The sequence below is a fragment of the Megalops cyprinoides genome, chromosome 1 (assembly GCF_013368585.1).
Source record: "Megalops cyprinoides isolate fMegCyp1 chromosome 1, fMegCyp1.pri, whole genome shotgun sequence".
In the NCBI taxonomy this organism is placed as follows: Eukaryota; Metazoa; Chordata; class Actinopteri; order Elopiformes; family Megalopidae; genus Megalops; species Megalops cyprinoides.
The window spans coordinates 41774306-41798860 of record NC_050583.1 but is presented as its reverse complement, the minus strand read 5'-3'; the positions used below and the strand labels follow the sequence as shown (position 1 = coordinate 41798860).

The window sequence follows — 24555 nt, the reverse complement described above, 5'->3', positions numbered from 1 at the left end:
TTTCTGCTCCTCCTGGTTTCTACAATGTCTGTGAGGTTTCTTTTTTGATGGCGTAGTGAAAACAGCCTTTAATTCGCACCCGTTAAAAGCCTCTTTGGAACCACTTTCCGCACTCGAAAGCCATCTTTTTTGTTTCAAGACACTTGGTTTTCTGTCCATGTTCGTGACCATACAATGCCACCAGGAAATATGGCTGACGGTGGGGGAGAGAGATCCTTTGAAAGGATGAAGAATGCTGCAGTTTTCTTAGATTTACCTGGGAAAGTAATGAGATGAAATAATGAGCCATTGTGAGCTTCAGTGAAAGAACAGCGCGCGTCTTTTCCACCGTAAATGAGGAGAAACAAGCAGCACTCTTCAGTTCTTAATGCTATGCACACAAGTCACACTGAAAGCGTTAACAATACTGAGACTTGTTTGGCACAATGCTGCAATGCTGCACTCTGACTCAGTACAGCAGCGAGTGTCTTTCTCCTGTTGTTTTGTGACATGCGCCAGTATACAGTGGCTTTCCTCCCCAGAAGTGTCTCCAGCCGCACACCCAGACTGAGGGGAGTAACTCTGGTGTGTCTTCCTGTGCCGCTAAGGTGCAGTGTTCCCTGGGAAACGTTTGCACGCATCCCAGCTAGCTCGCAACACCAGGTTTATGTACGGTCGAAGTGTCAGGTTGCACGCGCATTTGTGGGGGTTATTGCACTCCCGATGTGCCAAACATGGACACCAGCTCTCCCACACCCTGTCTCTCATCACTGTTTATAACTAAAGTTAGTTTCCTAGTGGAAGCCACACTTGTACTATTAGTTGAATGAATGTGTAATGCATTGAAGGCACAGGAATGAAGCTGACGTTTCCGAGTGAAAAGCATACATAAGGTCCAGAGTAAAGAATTTTGTGATGAGCAGCATAATTATATGATGTGCGAGGAGATTCTTGAGCAAAGCAGTTTGGGAGAATAGTAATGAATGGGAACATGTCCACCATTCGCTTTAGTTTAAGTTATCATCCTGAGAGCCTACAAAAATGAGCCATTCATTTTGGGCAATTGGATCAGGCCTCGATAAATGTAATATTTAATATTTGCATCCAAAATAGCTGAAAGCATATTCTTTTGGACTTTCTCTCTTTTTTCTGTCTTGCCATCCTTATTTCTTTTACTGAGATTTGCTGCATGTTCGATATTGTTTGTGCCAATTAATCGCATTTGAAACCGTTGCTCTAGGTCATAAACCACACCCATCATGGCCGAACACATTAGGACACGTGTGAATAGCTTTTGATAGCAGTGCTCTCATTCGTCTCACATTTGGCACATTCATTATGCATGGACTGTAGATGTACTGCAAACCACTGCTCATGGCTTTATCCCCCCAGCCCTGCCCAGCCACACCCAGTTAGGCATTCTTTAACTTCCATCCAAGTGAACAATGTAAGTCACAACTAAATGAGTGGAGGCACTATACTGGGATGGCAGACATGCCATCTGCCAGGGTACGCTTTGGCAGGACATACCTCATACCTATACAGAACAGTCAATACACCCACAGGGCAGTGCTGTCTCAGTCAATATCCTGTCCTGTCACACCACTCAATAATATAAATGCACCAGGGGGTCTTCAAGGATTTGATTACATTATTTAAAGTTAAAGCCTTTTATTATCAACTCTAAATCCGAACTCACAGTTGACTTGAAAGAGTCTGCCATTTTCAGTATACTGAGAATTGTAATTTTTTATGTATTTATTAATACATTAGTGTGATGCTGTGTATTACACTGTATTATACTGGGTTGACTGGATTTTTCGGGGGAGTGTGAGGGTGGTCTTTGTGCTAGGTGTCAAGGAAGAGAAATGATCTGTTTGATTAAGAGTTCCTCCTAGCATTGGTGTCACTGAATGCCTCTAGTTTCCATTCCTTCTCTGTGTAAAGATACACATACATACTGCATTCATATGCTCATTAACTGAGTGGATCAGCTCACTGCCATCCATCATGCTGACAGACCTGCTGCAGAGAAACATTGAGGCCAGCTCTCAAGGATTCATCTGCACCACGCTTGATTTTACTCCCCTTGCTGTCCCAGGCAGTCTCAGCGCCCCCGCCACCCTGTTTCAGCGTACTTCAAGTGGAATCCCCCCTTTTCGTCCTGCGTGGCTGCCCCACCACCATGGGCCCAACCATGCTTGTGCAAAACTGGCCCCGGTTGTACCAGGTGGGGAGAGAGGGAGTTTAGTTTATGGACATCTGGGTTTTACTCTAAGGTACAAATGCGTGTGGAGCAATATAGCGCAGGCCATATGTACTACACAAGCTCACGCTTCTGCATGACAGCAGATTTTTAAAATCGTGACAGTTTTATGGATCGAGCTCAGTTCGTACTGTAACACCTGAAGTGACAGGTACACGCCGTACAGCATTGTTGCACAGCTACACAGACTTACATCAGCCAGGAGATGCAGACAGCCTTCAGCTCTAGTCTTCATTTAAGAGGCTCAGACAGCGCTGTAGCTGATGTTCTGCTGCTGGTCAGTTCCCCTGCATTGCTCCTGCAGTATCCTCTATGCCGTTTGTTAGTCGTGGCCTTCATTCTGCTGTCCGGAAGCTGTCCTGAAAGTAATGCTTACAATTAATGCTTCAGTCCTGTGTCTCTCATATCAGACAGTGAGATGAACGCAGGAGTGACAGCTGGTTTGTTTATCAGCTCATTTACATTCGCCGTGGTCTAGGTCATTAGTCAGCAGTAAGATCTCGTTTGTCTTCGTTAGAGAGTGGCTCAGCCTAACTCAGAGTGGCTCAGTCTGAAAGTATGGGTATTATGTGAGTGTGTGCATTCGTGTGTGTATGCATGTGTTTGCATGCATGTGTGTATGCTCACGTGTGTGTGCCTGTGTGTGCATGCATGTGTGCGTGTGTGTGTGTGTGTGTGTGTGTGTGTGGTCCTCTGTGTTTGGTTGGATTTCTTTGTCCCTCACAGTCTGCAGCCCAGTGTGTACCCTGTAGATGGAGATGAGCCGAATGGAGCACAGCTGAGGAGAGGCACAAACACAACCTAAATAGACTGACTTTTACCCGACATCCATACTCTGTGGCATCCCTCCCAGCAGGGTAAATCACACAGCTCCCGAGCCAAGCGCTGGATCCTCATCTGAAAAGGTGACTCCCACAGCTAAAGATGTCAGTGCCATAATGTGGGATGTGGCTGTGACCAGGGCTTGGATATCCCTGCAGTTTTTTTTCCTCCTCCTTTTCCCCATTCTTTATTTAGTGGCCCTGGTTTTGGTCCTCCTCCACACTCAGCTTCCACCTCAGCAGCAGAGGTAAGGGGGGGTGGAGCACACGAGGAGCCGCAGAGAATGCTCAGTCCAGCCTGTTCTAGAGCAGCTTGAAACTCTGCTGCTGGGTGCTCCTTTTTGTCCTCTTTACCGTTTCATTTGTGGCACTGAAAGGGGGCCAGGAGGGTACAAAGACCACCTCCACGGGCTTATTATTGCACGCCTCCTCCACCCGTGTTCAGACTGGTGCTAAAGACGGCAGCAGGATCACGTGAATTCATTCCACCATGTGAACATGGAGTTCAGCAGTGCATATAGTTGCAGCCACCTGCGTCCATACCCTGCTGTTTATGCCTTCAAGTCAATGGAACGCTGCTGCTGAAACGTGGACTATTAGAGGAGTGAGCTGAGGGTGGCAACCTTAAGCTCCAATCAACAAGTCTAGAGAACCCCAGGACTCCCTGCATGGGTGGCTACCTGTAATTTTGGCGGTACGGTAAAGGAAAATAGGCAGCAGCCAAGCTTTGCGGCGTGAAGAATGGTAGGGTGGTATAATCACAGAGCCCATCCCGCTGTTGGCTAGCCTCTCCCGACGAGGAGCCTGACCTTTCCTGTCAATGCAGAGGAGCATGCTGGGAAACTGGCCTGTTTCTCAGATGTAACCAACCTCTGCTGCCTTGTAATTTGTCTGTCATAATCAGGCATGGGAGGGAACTTAATTGTAATGTTTTCTCTGCCTGGGTTCAGTGTCATTGAGGACCTCTTTCATGTGTGCAGCAAGAACCACTGGATTCTTGAGCCTGCTTTGCATTTATATGCAACTCAGTCATGGGTTTCACCCAAATTCTGCCAGCGATGGATTCAAAGGAAATGGTGCTTCTAATATAGCATTATACACATATTTTATTTGTAAAGGAGGTTTAGCTGGACCTTTCCCGATAGAATATCTTTTCTGAGGATGCCGGTGTTGTTCCAGCTTGGATTGTAACCCCTGGCTCTGGTGGCAGCTCAAGGCCCCGAGCACAGCTCCGTCCTGCAGCCTGTGATAGCAGAGTTGTCAGATGGCAGACTCAGCGGCCAGGCATCTGTGCAGGCTCTATCACTTCCTCTGCTAGTGACGTCCATCAATTTCCTCTCCCATAAGCACATACAGCACCCAGGGTGACACACAGCAGCCCCCCACAAGCAACTGAGGGGCTGTGGGTGAAGGGTGCCGGGACAGGGAACATTTCCCCACCACCATGCCCTCAGATAACCCCCTGTACACACACACACACACACACACACACCCACACACACACACACACACACAGACTAACTTGTTCCACGGAACACTCCAGTTGTTCAGAGGCATTAGGAGCAGCAGATGTGGGGTTGGGGGGGGGGCACTTTCACGCCTCCCGCACAACATCTGAGAGAGGGAGGAGGAAACAGGCTTGCTTTTCATGCCAGCTGTCTCATCACACGCACGGACACCGGAGGCGGATCTGTGCCCTGCGGTGTGAGATCGACGGGTTGGCACCCGGGGTTAGTAACACCGGGTTCTCCTGCCAGCCAGCCAGCCAGCATGCCAAACATCCACCCTGCCTGCCGCTCCAGGGCATTTTGAGCCGCTCAAGAACCGCAGTGCTGCTGACACAGGGATGGGGCTGCTCTCAGGGCTTCAGCCCTCTTCTGCTTCTAGCTCATCTGCCTGCACTTTATTACCCCTGCGCTGAGCTGTTCATGCAGACGCTCTGGGCTCGACTTAACAGAGTTTCCTCTAAAATACATTTGCAGTTTGATCTGCACACAGTACAATTCCATAGGAAAAAATCACCTACCCTAAACAGATATTTCATAAGAGCCATATTCCTCGCTGACTGCATCGTCAAGCTCTCAGTGAAATGACACGCTAGTTGCAAGGGGACGGTAATCGGCAGCGTGTGAGTATTTAGGTGAAGTTGTGCGAGACCCAGATCCCCCGCCACCGTGTAACCAGCTCCCACTCGGCCGGTCGCAGGCAAGGGCTCCGCCGTCAGCCACTGCCCCAACACCTGTGTGTGCTGCTCACCCTGTGGGGCGCTCCAGAGCGGCTGATGCGCCCTCAGATTAACCGTGCTGGGAAACGCTCCAAGATTTGCTCTTAAGGTACTACCGCAGCCCCCGTGGTCAGCGCGTGGCTCAGGAGCACATGCACAGAGAGAGTGCAGTTTGTGTGTTTATGGAAAGGGAGTCACAGAAACCGTGTAAGAGAGAGAAGCAGAACGACGGGACATTTAGGTGTCCTACCGTATACACCCGGGTAACCCCTTTCTTAATCCAGCACTCAATGTGCCATCCAATATCTGAAAAAGGTCTGTGCTGTTATCTGTGGAGAAACGTTTTACGACATTTGAACCCTAAAGTGGGACAGTGACCTCTGATGTCACATGTCGAAACTCTCCACTAGACCCGAATGCTTTCAGTGGCACGCCAGCCCCCCAAGTCAAGCTTGCTCACAACGTCGGCGGTTTCCGCAGAAAGAGGAGGTGAGCGGCACTGAAAGCTGGTCCAACCCCCCTGCCTGCTCATACAGTCTCAGCCGTCACTCTCAGTGATTCACGCAGCCTCGCAATCTCAGAAAGAGCTTGATTTAAATAGACTGGCTTTTAAAAAGATCCTGTCGCGTCAGTCGCGACGGGGATAATAATATGACTCCTGAGCCGCCCTCAGGATCCTGATCTGAATAGGTGATTCCTGCAGTAAGTTAACTCCACACTGCAGTGGCGGGGCAGTGGCCCGTTGGTGGATATGACCGCTTTTATGTCTCATCCATCATTCCTCATGTAAGAGGCCTAGTCCTGGGCTTATAAACAGATCCCTCGGAATGACACTCCTGGCTGAAAAAGCTCCCGCAGCCCAGACTGTGACAGCATCACAGCTTGTCTCTCCGCATCTCGCCAGCAATCAGCGTGCTGCTCCATCCAACTCTATTTGCCGAGAGTCAGCCCGCCTGGGCGTCTGTTCTCTCCACTGTAACAGAAGGAAGCGTCTGGAAATGGACTGTTGATGTTCTGGTCACGATCGCATCTGTAGGTATCTAGAGAGCCCACAGCATCTCCACAGCATTGCCAGGATTCTGGAGCCTCGCAGAAATGCGTCATCAGTGTTATGGTTGCAGTTGGGACATGCTATGCTGCATTATGGGTTGTTGGTTTTTTGTTTTTCCAAAACTGAAATAAATGCTGAAAGAATTCAGTCATGAACTATTACCAAGGGCCCACCATGCCAAGTTTAGAATGCAGGGTCACAGTTGTCTAATATCGCTAGTAGCATAACATATATTTGCCTTCTGTGTGGGTACATGCTCCCTCTCAGGAGAGGTTACAGGGGAGCTGTCCTCCCCTTACCCCTTTGGGGAGCAGTGCCAGTCTGATATTTCACCCCATACAGTCATTCCATCTTTGCGGAACAGCAGCATTGTGCTACGTGCTGGTTATGGTTACTCGCTTTCAAAATGTTTGCATCACCCTTACAGCACTTCACAACAAAGGAATCACTGTCAACGGTATTAAACAAAATTGTGCATGCTGTTTGTTGTCATTGTTTGTCTGGTTTTCTGGCTAATAATGTTGCATTATCTGATGGTATAAGGTAAAAGAAACAAATGGTAGCTATATATTGCTTATACGGCGCTAACAACTAGTTAGCGGTCTAAATGTTTAGAATTAGTAGGCATGGTTGCCATGTCTTTTTTGCTTCAGTTGCATCATGAGTGGACCGGGTTGCTAGTACTGCCATGCTTGCTGGTTTGAAGTTGTAGGGTAGCTAACTAGTGTATTGTTAGAATTGAGATGGGTCCTTTGGTATATAGCTCATATGCAAAGAGATGTGTTTAGATTGCAGGTACTGTAGCACATTGTGAATAAGTGATGAAATGACAGAGAGGCACTGATACTGTGCAACACTGATACTGTCCAGAGATGACATTCTGTGTTTCTTAAACTTTGACACTTAGCACTCCTCTCCACCCCCCAGTCTACCTCTTGCTGTGGACAGTGGGGAGTAAGGGGTCAAAGAATGATGACCCTGGCCCTGAGTTCACCCTGCCTCATGCCAGCAACATTGTAACATGAACCGCCAACAGTCCCTGACACTATGGATAAGCATTTCCATCTGTGCTCTGTTCCTACCCTGGCTCATGACCCCTCTCTCTCTCTTCTTCTCCTTCTGCCTCTCTGTCTCTCTCTCTCTCTGTCTCGCTTGCTTTGTCTCCCTGTCTGTGTGTGTGTGTATGTGTGTTCCCAGCCCCCCTGCGGAAAGCAAAGTTTGTGGAGGGCCCTCGCATTCCCGAGTCAGAGCTTGGCTCCCCCACACACACCTCTTCCCTTGCCAAGAATCCCAACCTGGATGCATACTGTCCCGGTAAGCCTACCCTGTTGTTGTGTCAGGATTTGATACCCATTTTCTCAGTTGTTTTTTTATGTTGTTTGACTGTCATTGTTGTTTCATTTAGTATGTGGTATTTGTGTGTGTTTGTGTGTGTGTGTTGTATTCTGCTTTCTGCAGCATCTTTCACAAACACTGAGCAATGCTGAGTCACTGAATGAGTTCAGTGCTTTCTTGCTTCCTCCTCCTCTCTCTCTCTCTCTCTCTCTCTCTCTCTCTTCCTCCTCCTCCTCTCTCTCTCTCTCTCTCCCCCCTTCTCATACTCTCTCCCTCATTGTCTCTCCTCCAATGTGGCTTTTGGATTCAACTCTTTCAGACTTCTTTTGGTTTCTTTCGAAATCGCAGCCGGTGGTTCTTCTGAAATCCTGTGGAACATCTAGCTCCCCCTCTCCCTCACCATCCTCCCCCTCCCTCCCCACCACCACAGGGAAAAAAAAACAAAACAAAACGGTTCAATCTGGGACAAAAACCAGCAAGCACAGCTCACTTCAGTGAAATCTGTAGGACTGGTGCGGCACGTTTCCATGGGATAGCTCAACTTTTTGTTTCTTTTTTTCGCCGGTCTTTCCTCGTGCCTCCCGCGAAGCTGCCGGTCCGTCTGAGGTCCAGACCGGAGTGGTCGCTGGGAAAGCTGCCTCGGAGAAACTTGTTTTGTTTGCGTTGAGGCTGCCTGCATGGACTGCGCTTTTGGCCAGGGGGAGCTTATCGCTGGGACTGGAGTGAGCCGCCGAGTGGGAGGGAGCAGTCCCCCGGCTAGGCTGCAGCATGTCGGGCAGACTCTTCCACACCTTCTCCTTCTTCAAGCAGCTGGTGGACTTCTGCTCCTCCATGTGTGTCTCAAGTACGTTCCCCGTGCCAAAAGCTGGCAGCCCTGGCCAGCGTGTAACCTTCTCGCAATGTCGTTGCGCCGTCGCGGAAGTTTTACAGAAAAGTTTGCATTGTTGAGGCATTATAGCAAGGCTCAGTGAATATTATGCGCTAGTAAGCGGCTTTCTGGATCAGGGAGGGGGACACGAACCAGGTTATGGGGGAGATACATGCACGAGCCTGCTATTCGTCATTACCAGTCTGCCAATCAATCAGTTCAGGTATTTATAACCTATGTCATTAGCCTCTCTGCATCTCTTTGTTATCATCCTGACACATCCGAATGTCACTGCTCCAATTTCAGGCGTGTGTAAAAGAAGATTGAGCTGAAATGCACCAAGGTGTAATTTATCATGATTAAGGGAGGTGTTGAGATGTGGAACATTAAAAGCATAGCGGCATTCCTGCTGCTGCTTATGTGTCTCCATAGAATGTGGTTGTGCAGAGACAGAGGTGAGGGAAAAACGACTCTTTTTTCCCCCTCTAAGTATTAAATTACTGGGGAAAAAAGTTATTGTTAGCAGCTTTGTGACCTTTTAGAAGACAATAATCATCCCATACATTTTTGTGTTATTTTTATCCTGAGCAGACACCCATGTCTGAGGTGAATTACATTGCTGGCATCTTTTGTGTTTATTTATATATTTACTGTATACCTTACTGGTGAACCTCAACACGCACAGTGCACTTATTTAGGGTTGTGTCTTCATATCAACGGACAGCAGGATACCTCACTCCTCTGTCTATGGAGTCACCTTCCTCATGTCTAAGTCCTATTTAGCTCCTCCTGCATAGGTGTGTCTGTGTCTGTCTCTGAAGCTCCCATGAGCCCCCCCAACCCCACGCAGTGACCCCTGAAATAAGGCAGGTGATTTGTACGTGTGTTAATATGGCCAGTGGAACGCCTGTAGTCGCTGGCGGGACTGTGGCAGACTCTCAGTTAGATGCTCAAGGGAGCCACGCAGAGCTATGGAGTGAAACTGCCGAGTCAGCGAGTTTGCCAAGGGAGACAGGAAAAAAAAAAGAAGACTGGCGGAGCCCTAGCCACACATTTGCACACTGAACCCTTAACTGGAATCTGTGCACCAAGCGCCTGCCTCACCAAGTGCCTGCTTCTCTGCATGCTCTGGCACAGTCTCTTTCCAGAGTGGCGTTCCTTTATCAGATAAATCAGATACTCACCAAATCAACTGTCCCTTCGGTCTGAGTGTTTGGCAGACATTTTGTTAGTGGTGCCACAAGAAGTGGGCTCTAGTTTATGGGGTTTTGTGCTTTTGTCTGTATAATCATTGCAGTATCTTAACTACATTATATGAGCCTGTCCTGTACATTATTGGCCTGATCAGGTAGGTTTATAATCATAAACCTGTGATGTTGTTATGTTTTATTTACATTGGAATGGTATTCTTTGAAGCTTTTCTTCTTTTGAAGTTTATTGCAGCTGTCATGTGTGTTTAGTTTTCTGTTTTCTTCTCAAAGCACTTCTGTTTGTGGTTTCATAGTAGTCTGTTGGTATTGGCAATTGAGTGGTTTATCTGTTATGGGGTGTCAAAGATGTCAAGGGCAGTCAAAAGGCAAAAAGCTAATGGCTAAACATGCCACCAGTCAAACTTCACTTAGCCAGTGGGGCCAACACCTCTGCCATGTTGAACCTCCACCAAGGGACATAGAGTTGAGGCCCAACCTGCATTGTCAGAGACCACTGTTTCATAAAGACCTTGTTCAGAGAACAAACATTGTGCTGTAGCCAGAAGCTCAAAAGCAGCCAATTTTTAATGATTTATACCCCAAGAGAGGCTAGGGGAACAAGTTCAAGAAATTATTTGTTCTCGCATGCTTTTGTGTCTTTTTTTGGCTGAGAGGAAGATTCCTCTTGTTTCTGCAGGATGCTAATCAGGAGCCAGCTGTGAAATACTGATGCTAGTCCTGCTGTTCAGACCACTGTAACCGCGCAACACTGTCGGAACAAATGAATCCTCAGAAGCCAGCTCACCAACTCACACTCAGGCTTTGGAGGGGAGCAAGGCAGGAAACACGTTAAGTCTGTGTCAGCTTGGATGGCTGAGGTGCCTGGAACCTCCCCTCCCAGTTTTGACGTTGAACATTCTCGTCCCGTTCACGAGTGGTCCCACAGGGACCTGTAATCACTGCTGGTATGAGTTTAACATCTGATCCGAGGAGACAGGGTTGCTCCGCGCAAGCGCTGGATTGTTTTGACTGCACGATGTTGGTGGAGGAGAGCGTGTTGTGCTAGGCCAATAGAGCATAACGGATAGGCCCCTGCAGACCGTTCCCATAATGCCGAATGACACTGCTGAATCAGACCCTCCCTGCCGTCCTTAATCAAGGTGTGCCGGTTATCCATTACGAGATATATCTCTTTATATTTATAGAGGTCTCAAGATATATATTTATCAGGTGTGGCGGAAGCATAAATGCAGTCTGATCCCTTGGATCTGGCACAATCCTGTTGGACTGGACAGTTGTATTGTGAGATACAATGGAGAAACTGGGTTTTTTTTTCCACACTGTGATAAGAAGTGGTGGATAATCTTGGTCAGCACCAAATCCAGAGGTCTGTTTTGGATTTGGATGAATACATCCCTTTTTAGCGGAGTTCAAATGTAGCTATCCACAGACTTACAAACCTGTCTCTGCCGTGACACGTGTACCGTCGGCCCACATGTTACAAAGCGTTCAGTATGCAGCATCCAATAGCAGTTCTTTTCATTTCATTATAAACTGTGAATGCTCGAACTGTGACAGCATTTCTCAGTGATTCTGAAAAGTGGCATGTATTTAATAGAATTTAGAACTCTCTTGCAGTCGTTGCAGTGGACTTCAGACAACCTTCGGGCTAAAGGGATTCATACAGTTATCGGCAAGATGATGGTAATTGATATGCAGCCTAACTCTGTGAGTTTGACAGGCGCTGGCAACTACATGAACAAAAGTACAAACTGCTGGAGGGTTGAGGGAATAAATGAACAGGAGACTGCGTCTGACAAATCCACTGCACTAACATTTATATGAGATATACCGATTTCTGATTATACTACAAAATAATGAGCTACTGCAGCTGCTGCCACTGTTGCATCCATTTTATACAGGACATTAAGACACATACATATGTTAAGAGTGTTACTGCGGGAGTGAGTGGGGAGTAAGAATTCCATTGTACCTGTTACACATGGCAATAAAGAATCTTGAATCTTGAATCTTGAATATGACCATAGAGGGAAGTAGAATTGTTCACACTTGTATCATTGGCAACATTATGCATAGCTGTCTGATGTGCTTGAAAAATATGCCATATCTTAACCAAGTTCTGTGTTGCTAGTTCTCCTTTACTTCATGTCACTTTTAAGTGTGGACTTTTTTCTGTATTTTGAGTGATTTTCATAACACTATGATACTCGTATTTCTGATACATGTATAAAGGGCATATTACTGATTTATCGTTTTGGTACACCACATGACACTATTTGCAACTAACCTAATATTGAATTTGACAAATACACACTCAAAATAACATGTAACTTTTTTCACACACTTAAGAAGCCCTAAGATTGAAATGCTTGAAAATAATGACTGGCATCCAAAATTATTGACAAGGGGATGAAGGTCCATAAAAAAAGCAACTAGTCCAGTCAGATGGGAGCCCTAACGTCAGTAGAACTCAGCTGGGTTTGTAATGATCATGACGGCAGGCACATGGAGACGCACATTGCAGGTTCATCACTGGAAATAATGTGTTTTTTGAGGTTTGGCAGGATTAATTGTACCTTTGCTTTGTAAGTTGCTCTGGATAAGAGCATCTGCCAAGGGACTCAATGTAAATTTGATTCTTAGTGGGAATTTTGTATTCAGTATTCAGTATTGTATTCAGTGTTCAGTCTTTTGTGCTTGTGTATGCAGAAACCTCAAAACAAATATTATATGTACCCATACTTTCTTGTGCCATATTGTGGTCAAAGCATGAAAGCCTAGCCCTTGCGTGATAAAGTTTGTGGAAGCAGTTGTTTTTGAATGGTTGGCGTGATAGGAACTTAGAGCTATAGACAACTGTTGTGACAATTTCAGGCTTAGCGTAAGAGCAGCCATTGATAAGCCACAGCCGTGTCACCCACCCTGCATATTGGTGGTAATGGCTGCAATAGGAGGATATTGTTTTAATGAGGGGCCCCTCTCTCACCTGAGCGCATTGGCCCTTCCCCTCGCCTTAACACACGCCAGCCTTTCCCAGGCACACAGGCAGGTCCACAGACGGCCCAGGAGAAACAGATGCACCGCGCAGGAACACATTCCTCAGCACACGGATAGTTGCCATGACAACCATCTGTCTTCCTTTTTCGCCGAACGGGAATCTGCGGAAGAAAGAAAGAAGGGAAAATATGAAGAATATGAAGGCAGCACAGATCCACGGGCTCCCTTTTCATTTTCACACTCTAAGCCAGGAGGAATGTGGGTCACGTGATGCTGTGTTGAATAATGACCAGGGGAAGAAGTGCATTTAGGGTTTGTGTATAGGAAATGCCTGTGTTCTACCTGGCAACGTGTGTGTAGTCATATAGGCTGGAAATGACGCTGGGCACCCAGATATTTCAAATATGACTGTGAAGCGCAGGGAGAATGAGTGTGGTGAGGGGAGGTCAGACAGTGAGGGAGTGACGCTGTGTGTAGGGTGCGCTGTCAAGCATGCTGCGTCGCAGTCCTCCACGGTACGTCTATAGATAGCTAGAGTGTAGCCGAGGTGGGAGCGTGGGCACCGGCTCAGTCTATGTTTAGCGCATTCCAACTGCTCCACTGCACCCACATCTTCACCTGACTGGCTCCATTCGTAACGTTCGCATGAGCCGCCCCCCCCCCCCCCCCCACCTGGACGCCCACGCGGCACGCAGAGGAAATACTGGCGTGCACACAGCCTCGCACACCCACGCACTGTTCAGACCCCTGTTCCAGCACATCAAACATGCACGCACACACACACGCACACGCACACACACACACACACACACACACACACACACTTATGCTTTATGCATCCCATCCCTGCAGAGTGGCTGTGCAAATAGTTGGCAGCTAACAAGAGCTCAGTCCCTTCGATCACTGACACGAACACCATATCCCACCGGGAGCAGGTGACTAATAAGTGTTAATATATTCACTGCTTACTATGTGTGTCTGCTGGAGGAAACCATTTACTGTGACAACAGCCGGACAGGCAGCTTTTTTGCACTGCATGATGATTTTTACTCCATTCATCACATTGCTGCTAATTCATTGTGTGCAAAGTGGAAGAAAGGAACGATTTAATGCCTGCATACCTGGTCTGGTTTTAGTGAAAAACTGACCTGGCAACTGTGTCCATGTTTCGAATTAACTGACGGTACCTGGTCTCTCCTCTGGGCCAACCTTCACCCGCCTGCTGTCCTCTACACCAGCCAGCTTTAGCCATGTGCAACAGACAGCCGTTGGTCACTGCCACACCCAGTCCTGCTAGACTAGTATGCAGTATGGTTACTAAGTAGCCTCGCCTGAGGGCCTGTAACCTACTGCTCAGCACCCTCCCTCTCAAGACTGGGCAATATGACATTGGTCATGAGCCCCCCCCTTTTGGTGCTTACATTTTTCTTCTCTCTCTTCTCTCTCTCTCTCTCTCTCTCTCTCTCTCTCTCTCTCTTTGCCAACTAACAACAAAATAATAAAACAGATGAACTGAGAGCTTTCACATCCAAAAGAATGTGTGCATACAGTAGAAGAGAGAGTGCATTTCTGCCTAAAGCTCTCCTGTCTCACAGTGAACACATTGTCTTTTGCTTTCCACTGCCAGGCTGTAATTTATACAAATGTATGTAGTGAATTGCACTGTGTTCAATATGAAACTACACCACTCTCATTACACTGCATCCCTGCTATGTTTTCTGGGAAAACCGATTCTTACACATCCTGTGCCTTTGTTTCCTCAATGTGGAGTCAGAGTGTGTGTGTGGGCCTGGAGTGGTCAGGGACAGACATACACCTTCTGTTCCTTGTATGACCCTGGTCCTAATGACCACAGGATCGGTGACTTGGTCAAAAGGAAGAGTGACAAGCTCCCTGTTACCTTGCCATTGTCCTTAATAATGGTGGTGTAACCAGTGTCACTGTACTGAGTGTCGCTGTGTTCAGGTGTGTGTCTCTGTACGCACTGTCACAGGATGGACAGCCTCTGTGCAATTGGATAGATTGTCTGACTGTGTCACCTCACAGCTCCGCTTAGGGAAAGCTGCTCTGGAGATTTTCTTTGCTTCGAGAGATTTGGTCTGGTGAAGAAGGGGAGGGGAGCCATAATCGTCCTCCAGACATCACTCTGATTTGAATGCAGGGGTACAGAGCGGGCACACCCTCTACCAGGACCTGTCTGAGGGGTGTCAGAATGCGGCTGCAACCGTCACGTCAGACAGGTTTATTGGGGAGTCAGCGCAGAGTTCGGAGTTGGAGGAGGGGGCCGTCTAGGAGGGGAGGACACTGCTTTACGCACAATTTTGATTGACAGATTGAGAGCAGCAGGCTCCGTATGCTCTGAGAAAATTAATCCGGTCAAATTTTTTGGAACTCTGCATGCCGTAAGGTCAGTTTTTTTAATGTGGCTGCCTATGAACTCTCATCTTTATGAAGTATCATGCTGGGGACTGACTGCTATCATGTCTGTGTTACTGCACATCGCAGGTATTCAGTCTAAGGAGGATTTAACCATCTTATACTGTATGCAATATGTGACTGGGACAAATTCTTGTGAACTTACAATTAATTGTAGCTGGTACCTCCTCCCTGTCAGTTGTACGTGTGCATGGTGTAGATTTGTATCATGTCAAACAGCTGTTTTCTCACTGCGGTAATTGGTAAGCTTTACCTTATGTTTGGGGGTTTTTTGGCAATGCAAGGTTGAGAGCACTAATGGGTGACATCATTGATGTGTCATACAGTAGTATTGTTTGATAAACTGTAGTCTATTGTCTCTCTGCTCACAGCACTCAGTTCACGGACAAATAAGAACCTGCGAACTCTCTGATTCAACCTAGTGAGTGAATCATGGAGGAGTCAGTGTAACTGGATCAATGATAGCTGGGCGTGCCATTATTGCATCACACAAGCATAGGAGAGTGTTTTTCCCCATCTTCATGCGCATACACATTCCCTCTGCCCAGGCTGCCAAACCAGGAGTAGAACGTCTCACCTCACACTCAGGTGAGAGCTGTGTGTTTTATATCAGCAGTGGGTGGAGGGGAAGGCCAGCAGGCCAGTGTGTCCTGTCTGTGGGCAGGCATCCCTTCGTGGCCCAGCTCAGATCTCCAGCAGGATTCGGGTAGTCTTTCTTCTTTCTGTCTCTACTCTTGCTGTTGTTTTGTCTGTTTTGGGGCAGGGGGCTGGTGATGAAAGAGTGTGCTCACAGGATGTTGCTGAGCATGCCAGATTGTTTCAGCTGACTTACTGAATAAAGAGTAGGCCTGAAGAGCAGCATGTAGCTAGAAAGCCCTCCTCCATGTGTGGTCAGTGTAGAATAAGTGAGATTGAAACTTACCTATTACATTACAATGGCAGGTAGCATGTGAGCAGTCATACGTGCTCTTTTGTTCAGTGGGTATTTTTTTTAGTTGGATAGCTGTTGCTGTGTGTTTGGGTGTATGTGTGGCTGAGAGTGAATGGATGGGGGCGTGTGTGTGTGTGTGTGTGTGTGGGGGGGGGGGGGGGGGGGGGGGGGGTATTTGGGTGTGGGTGAGGGTGAGTGTTGTGAATTGAAAGAGGCACACAAACAGTTTCTTTCCACAGCACCACCATACCGACAGGATTGTCATCACAGCGAAACAGAGCAGCACGTTTCCCTGGGTCCCAGCGTGACCCGGCCGGCCCAGCACTCGCACGCAACCGTGACTGACTGCGCCCTCTCTCTCCCTCTCCCGCAGGGGAGTCGAACCAGGAGCTGGGCCCCCCTCCATCAGTGGACGAGGCGGCCAACACCCTGATGACGCGGCTGGGCTTCCTGCTGGGAGACAAAGCGAGCGAGGGGCCGGCCGGAGAGCAGTACAGCATGGAGGAGCAGGACGACAGCCAGGTACTGCGCTCATCGCACCCCACACCCCGGCTGCTCTGATGCTCCCATCTCATAGCACATGTGGTGGAGCTGCGCTTACATGCCACTGTGACATCCGCTGTAGGCCTGGGCCTGAGAGCTGGGACACATCAGAACCTCAGGAATGTGCTCTTAGCTCAGACATTTTATTGCTGTCCCTGCTTTCGCTGTCAAAGAACTTCTAGCAGTTCTAACACTGTACCTTTTGTCAAAGGTATATATTTGTTGATCTGTCCCCATACATATTTTTAAATTGTCCACCAATTTCAAAAGGATGATATGTACATAAAGTTGTTGAAATGATTTTCAAGGACTGAAATTAAGCTGAATTTAACCTTCTCTTTGATGTGTACTGAAGTGTCACATTAGTACCTGTAGAATATGCCAGTTGTCTGTCTGCCTCTATGCGTTAGAAACAGAACAGATTACAAATGGGTTGTCAGGCGCTGTTTGTGTCTGTTGGCCTGTTAAAATCCTCGATTTTAGCGGACAGGAGAAAACACTGGGCACATTTTGTGGAGGCAGTGCCCATAGTAGTGCCAGCAGTTATCAGCTCATAAATTATGCTGTGTTAATGGAAGAACTTTAATAAAAGTGATTCAACTCACTTCACGTCAATGGGGACTTAAAATGAGCAGCCCAATTAATTGCCAAATGTGCAATTACTGCACTTTATATTCTATGTTAGTAGCATTGATATCACAGCTGTTGTAATCCATTGTAATCTAAATGTTTTAAATATGCATTTAACTCCTCAGCTAAGTACATCCATTAGACAGACTAATACTTAATACCATATATAATTCATTCTGTACTGAACACTTTACTTGCTACTGAGTAGTTGGTTAACATTATTATGTATAATTCAATGTTATAGTTGCATTGTTTACTTAGGTGGTTATTAATCTAGTATTATACTTATTTACAACATGGACCAGATGTTTTCTATAAAAATAATTCAGTGTACAAAAAAAGAAACCATAGAAAGAATGATTGGTCAACTAGAAATAGTTTAATTGTAACCTATAAAAAGCACAGTCTGAGGCTCAACATCCTTGACTGGCAGATAAGGTTATCTGTATGGTAGTTGAAAGGCTCAGGCTGAAAGAACTTATGTTGATGCCAATGCTACGCTCATACTTTGAGTAAACCTCTTACTGCATGTCCATATGCACCACATGTCTTTTTGTGTAACTGAGTAAAGCACACTCAATCTTTCTGATACTCAGTCTTTCTGAGAGCTACTTGCCGTGTTTTGCTGACTGAGAATTCAACTAATGCCCTCTTCATAGCATAGTGCCAGCTACAACTGAACACCAAGTAACCAGGACAGATGATTTTTGGGGAATAATTTCCATTCTTGACAGTACAAGGCTTGCTAGGGCAGAGAGGACTGACAGTCCTTTAGTGAATTCGATAAGTCTTGCTCGGGACAGTAAAATAAGCACTGTGTAAGGCAACCAAGCAGTTTTCCGTCTTATCATCACAATCCAGGGTGAACAGAAGTTCAGTTGATGTGATGGTTAAATATATTCATCTTTCAAGCTCTGCAACCATGTAGTGGAAACATACAGCCTGAGTGTTACTAGTGGTCGTTTTTTAATTTAGATGGAATGCAGGTCCATTTAGCAGTGTTTAGCATTTTAAAACAGGAGCCTGACCAACTGCGCATGTTTTCACATGCCCAGCAGATTAGTTTTGTTTCTTCTGTTTCAGAATAGTTCCTGATTCAAATGCTCTATTCAATGACCTCAACTTTGTTTCATCCAAATGCTCCTGTCCTCACGTATTTTTAAAAGGTCTCCATGCAGCTAGTTTCATTACTTCTGCCTGTCAGTGTTTTCTGTGGGAGAACCTGTGATTGAGGGCACTGAACAGAGGGTAATACTCTCCCTAGATTTCATACGTTCAAAGCAGAGGCAGTGCTCTGAGGGGAGAGGTGGAAAGTCACCCTGGCGAACACCCAGAATTTCTCCCAATTCCACACCGCTGGAGTGGGGAGTAAGCGAAATCCCACCTCCCCTGATATAAGTATGCATGTGTTTCCTGTTAGCCTTCAGTTTGAGAATTAGCATTTTTCCCTTTAACTCTCCTCGGGAACACTGTCAAAGAGCCCACAGCCTGGAGGCGAGATCTGGGGAGGAAACCAAGAAATAAAATCCAGACAAACCCCAATCGAGATGTCCGCAGAGCATTTAGAGGGATCTTGACAAATGGGAAAGGACTCGGGATACAGATCAAGAACATTTAACCACCACTGTGGCTTAACGCAAATTGGTGTTAAAATGACGTGAGTGATGCAGACTGTAGCTGTTTCAATGTTTTTCTCTCACATCTCAGCAATAAGGACAAAACTATTGCTGCTGTTGAGTTAGACTTTGTTGTAGTGTTCACTGTAAATATTAAGATTCTGTGGACCATGTGGGCCGTAAAACCAAATGCTTCCAATTGTGTTAAGATGTGTGGAGTTAAACCCTGGTGCTAGGAGTGCTCTACCCATGGATTTTTTTTCAGTAAATCACCATCTAATTGCATAATATGGTGATCTTACCAAAGCATAATAACATGCATGGCAATGGAATGAGAGTAAGGGTACAGTGGCAAATGCTGCATTCACACATGTGTGTTGCATGTTGAAACATTCACTCATGTTCTGTATTCGTACACTCACCTACATAGCAAAATGCTATGTAGCTGCGGTCTACACACCAGATGCAGTTTCAAGACACCATGTACAGACTTACATCTTAAAAAGTGCACTGGTTTAAGTACTTGACTGCTAACAAATTTTTCGTATTTTAAGGACCTAACAGGTGTGAGTTAAATTGAATTCAAACCTACTGTAAGAGAGAACACCAGATTTAAGGGACTAAAACTGTATGAAAAAGTGTTTTAGATTTGTTTTAAATTCAAGCGTACTCAAGGCCAAACAACACAATGTTTGCAATGCATGTAAACAGTGAGAAATACACAGGATAAACATACTTGCATACATAGACATTATCTTTTAAGCTGAATTCAGTTTGAATATGAATATTGAATATGCTATTACAATACACTGGCACTACTAAGAATCTACTGAGATTTACTGGTATGCCTTGATCCAGTTTATAGCAGTAGGGTTCAGGTGAATTTGGAAGAAGGCCAAGCAGCTAATGCATTGTATGTAGTCATGGTAGTCAGGTCTAGTAATAGTGGAGAAAATGCCTTCAAAGAACACAGGGAAGGTGCTTTTTTCAGTTAGTGCATTTTGCAAAAGAACTTAGCGGAGGAGAAAGAAAAAAAAACACACACACACATGCATACACATATATACATATAAACATACTTCCATCTGCATGCCAGGGGTGACTGGTCACTTCAGCTGCCGTGTCATCTTCCACATTAAAGCCACCTGATTGGGTCGACCAGGGCTGACAGACAAACCCAAGGAGTGAGACAAACAGGATCCGGCACCGTGAGATGTGGATTAAGCAAGCTTGGACTAATCAGCTGTGTGGATAACTGATTAGGTCTTCAAAGCGTGTCTGGTGGTGGGGGTGTATTCGGGTGTGAGACACTCGCTCAAGCTGCATATTTTACATGGTGACTCACCCGAGCCCCCTACAGTGTCAGCTCCTTTACCAATAAGTGTGTTGCAGTCTATACTTAAAATTCATAAAATGAGTATATTGTTGAACATGTTGCCGCAAGTGTGATTTACTTTACGTATGGTAAATATGAACTCAGTATAAGCCTCTTGAGAAGTGAGTCTTATTTCCTCACATCAAGCTTTAAAACTGGGGCAAAAAAGGAATTTGAATGCAGCTTTGATTTTGGCTTCAACTAGATGACCAGTCAAATTCTTTCTATTAATGAGGAGTATTGCGCAGTTGATTTTTTTATGTTGTTCAAAATTCGTACTGGCTGTGTTAATTCTAAAATATAATTAGATAATTAGTGTAATTTTTGTTTTTGTTGAATGTTTTAGCTAGACAGTGAGTTCAAAGTTTGCCTGGTACTGTAACTGGGGACTGGCCGGGTTACCTTTTTGTGTGGCAGTGGTGTGAGAGAACAAGGCTTTGAAAATGATCTTGAGGGATTCAGCCTTCAAAATGGAGTAGAAGGGCTACAAACTGCTGATCATCTTCACACTCCCAGTGCCGTACTCTTACCATTAATATAATGCCTGACGAATGTGCAGCGCTACTCTTGTGTTAGTAATTGAGTGTCTCTGTCAAGTGTTTGGATGCAGATGGAAATTAAAATGATAATGTACAGCGGCAGGGATGATTCTGAAGTAATTACTAGAAGAAAGGGGGACAGGGAAAGGCGCAAGAGCTCCTCTCAGCCATCTTTATCATGAAATCGATTACCACCCACTGTATCAATAACAATGGCCCAAAGCCCTCAATGTACCAGCAGCATTCAACAACCTGGGAGTGGTACATTAACCAGCCATGACACCAAGCTTTGATTTTCTTGTTGTTGCAATGAGGGAGTTGACCTCTGCTCTGAACCATTAAGCTTTTTTGTCTATTTTATCACCCACCTCTAGAAGAAGGTGGGGGGGGGGGGGGGTGTTGCAAAACCCACAGTTTGTTCACTCCTCTTGAATCCCCATAAACAATCCAGGACGCAGAGGCCTACTGCTGCAGCTTGTCCACAGAGAGGAATGTTGCATTTTGTGTCTCTAATTCACTCACTTGCAGGAGTATGGGCCTGTTTGCTTGTCTCTCCCACTCAAACTGCAGGGGACAGATGTGGCTGGCCATGACCGGTCACAGCTGAGGGCCCTGTTCCCAGAGGAACGTGTGACCCGGCTGTGTGCTGTCACCAGCTCTGACTGGCACTTGCCAGAATCACCTGGGGCAGAGAACAGGCGAATAGCAGCTGACCTTAAAATGGGGTCACCCAAGTTGGGAGTTGTCAGATGACAAAGGAAGAAAGAAAAACTTGGCCCACTTGTGTCCATCGTTCTGGTCACTCTGTACACATGTACACAGCATACTGTAGAAATGGCAGCTCAGTGGCTCCGTAGGTCCTCATTTGTGCTCCCATTCTTAGAAGAGCTTCATGTGAGGTTAGGCCACCACACTTACGATCACAAGTCATGGGCTGGACCACGGGCTGGAAAGCAGCACCCTTAAGGTTCTGAGCATGTGATGCTCCACTCTAAATGTGGCTGTGGAAAGGTTTGTAAGCTGTGAAAAATTAATCTGCATATGGCATTTATCTGCATATGACATTCATAATGCCTAACTCATCATATTCTCACATTGAAGCTTCTGATCCAGAGCGACATGCTCTAACCACTACTCAACAACTGTGGTGCCGTGCAAGTCCGTTGAATGAGACCTAAAGACGCAAAGACAGTAATTATGTAAAAAGTGAGGTTCTGGAAACAGCGCTATTGTGGGATCAAAGGGCTGGCAGCGCCCCGCGGCACTCACTCACCCGAGCAGAGCTGACGCAAGGCGAGGCCATAGCAGGACGCCACAGCAACACCACAGATGGCTCCATCAGACGAGGGGCAGGGCTACGCGGGGACTGCCTCCACCATGCAGCGGGCTCTGCTCATCCAATCCGAGGCCAGCAGTAGAAAGTTGCACACTATGTCATGCTACTGAGCTTAAAATGCATTTTCCTTTCAAAGTCATGGCATTCTGCCTCTTTTTGTCATGCGACTTCCTACCTCACACACACAGACAAATATACACACAAAATCTGGATAGTTGGTATTCCCTTGTGAGCTGGTGGGAGTTGGCATGCAGTAGGCCCCTCCCCCAGCTCTGCAGTGGATCCCAGCAGCCGCGCAGCGTGAGCTTGGGATGCGGAGCACGTGGGGGGTTTGCGTGGGAGACATACGGCGAGCCGGAGTGCCGATCAGCCCAGAGCCGAGGAGGCAGCCCAATCCTTCATCCGAGCGATCCGCAGTGCACCCCCACCCCTTGCCCGTCATGACTGAACACAGTTTGGTCATTTGTGTGCTCTCAGAGGCTTTATGGCGCTACATTGGAAACGATGCAGGAGCTGCTCTGTGTGAAGTAATACTGCCAGCAATTGGGCATGGGGCAAAGACTCTTCCCAAAAATATGATTCTTACTTGGTGCCAGTTCAGCTTATTCCACTCTCCAGGCCGTAGTCCAAATTACACACCGTGCTCAGGCATTAGCTACTGTGAAACCCAAGAGCAGGAGGACCATTTGTCAATGCTAACGTGTGCAGTTTGTGCTAGTGGTGAACAAAAAAGGGCAACCCATTGGATATAGCAGACTTTTACCATATGCTACATGTAGGTGCACACATATTTGAGTATTCGAAAGCAGTAATTGATAAATACTGTTATGGTGTTGTTTTAATTGTGCTTTTGCTGTCGCAGCGTTATGACAGAGGTCTTGTACTATGGCTGCATATTTCCTGCGGTATTGCTTTAGTCTGGCTTTACGTCAGCGTTCTGTTGTCATGTTTCAGGGCCTGGTGGTGACCCAGCGGATCAGCCCCTGCTCCACTCTGACGAGCAGCACTGCCTCGCCTCCGGCTGGTAGCCCCTGCTCCACCCTGCCCCCCGCTGCCCCGGGGAACCCTGGAAACAAGGACTGTGCCTACGGCTCCGTCACCAGCCCCACCTCCACGCTGGAGAGCAGAGACAGTGGCATCATAGGTGAGCCTGCACCACACACAAACCAGGCTACAAAGACGCATAACACATATTTGTATGTATTCAGCAGGTACTCAGCAAAGACTGCTGTTTATAAACCATAACTGAGGTTTTGTGAACAGGTGGAATCAAAGAATCTTTTTTAATAAGTGGCATAACTAATGGAGTTAATCTTAAAAATATCAGATTGTGTCTTGGTGTGACTGGAGGTTTAGTGCCCTCACAGTATTATTTCACATTTTAGAGCCTTTACTAAGTTTGTGTTTAGCTTTAGAAATATCAGTGAAGTTCTGTGAACAGAGGCCACAGAGACACAAACCCTTTCTCTGTCTGTTTTTCAGCCACTCTGACCAGCTACTCAGAGAATGTGGAGCGAGGGGGTAAATATGGGGAGGGGTCACGGGGCAACCTGAAGCTCTGGCAGTCCCAAAAGTCAGGCATGGACTCGTGCCTGTACCGCGTGGATGAGAACATGACCGCCTCCACATACAGCCTCAACAAGATCCCCGAGAGGAACCTGGACACCATCTCGTCCCACTCCGTCCAGTCCATCCCCCTTTACCTAATGCCCCGCCCCAACTCTGTGGCAGGTGAGTCCTCTCTCTCCAAATATTTCTTTTTTGCCTTGCCCCCCAGGCTTCCAACCTCCCAGTTCATTCTTGTCTCAAATCTGCGGTAAATCAATCTCTGCCCCAGCCCTTACCCCCCCTTCCAGTAATCTCATTACCATGTCACTTAACTGGACTAGTCGGGTACAGTTTAGTCAAAGCATACGTTAGAGTCTGTTTTATACTCAAGTATGTATCCAGTGGACTCCTTGAGAGGTCTCATGGCTCTGTGCACCCAATTGTGATTATCACTGGAGGACAACATGTCTAGCAAACAACACCGCAGATACTGCAGGAGGTTTGCTGGAAGACATGATGTTCCCATGAAATATGAAACAATTGTTAGGTTGTGTGTTTTAAAAACGCCTGATTCCCACAAAAAAAAACGTAATGTCCGTGTTTTCCGAGCCTGACCCATTCATCTGAAAGTGGTGAACCTCCTGAGCCGTAACAATGCATTTCTGAGAAGAGAATGTTGGCCCCGCTGACAGAGGCAGAGACTTCCTGCTATTGTTGTAAATCCTCCCTCCGCAGAAATGCCTTTCATCGAGACATCAGACTGGCTGCTGGAGTGTTTGTCTTCAACCAGCATTCTCAGAGAAACAGTTCTGACATCTCTCCCCATATTGAAGTCTAATATGTGCCACT

At 46.7% G+C, this 24555-nt stretch overlaps 1 protein-coding gene across 8 annotated transcripts in view; it reads left to right on the top strand.

Annotated features, from left to right (window-relative positions):
* The window catches only part of tanc2b (tetratricopeptide repeat, ankyrin repeat and coiled-coil containing 2b), a 172129-nt gene that overhangs the window by 117504 nt on the left and 30070 nt on the right, over nt 1-24555 (top strand). For 6 of the 8 annotated variants that reach the window (XM_036521352.1, XM_036521343.1, XM_036521334.1 and 3 more), the window contains 4 exons: nt 7539-7655; nt 16493-16641; nt 23113-23302; nt 23641-23889. In XM_036521352.1, the coding sequence (XP_036377245.1) occupies nt 7539-7655; nt 16493-16641; nt 23113-23302; nt 23641-23889 (705 nt within the window). The remainder of the gene's footprint in view (nt 1-7538; nt 7656-16492; nt 16642-23112; nt 23303-23640; nt 23890-24555) is intronic. The other 2 variants (XM_036521361.1, XM_036521387.1) reach the window with 1 other exon arrangement.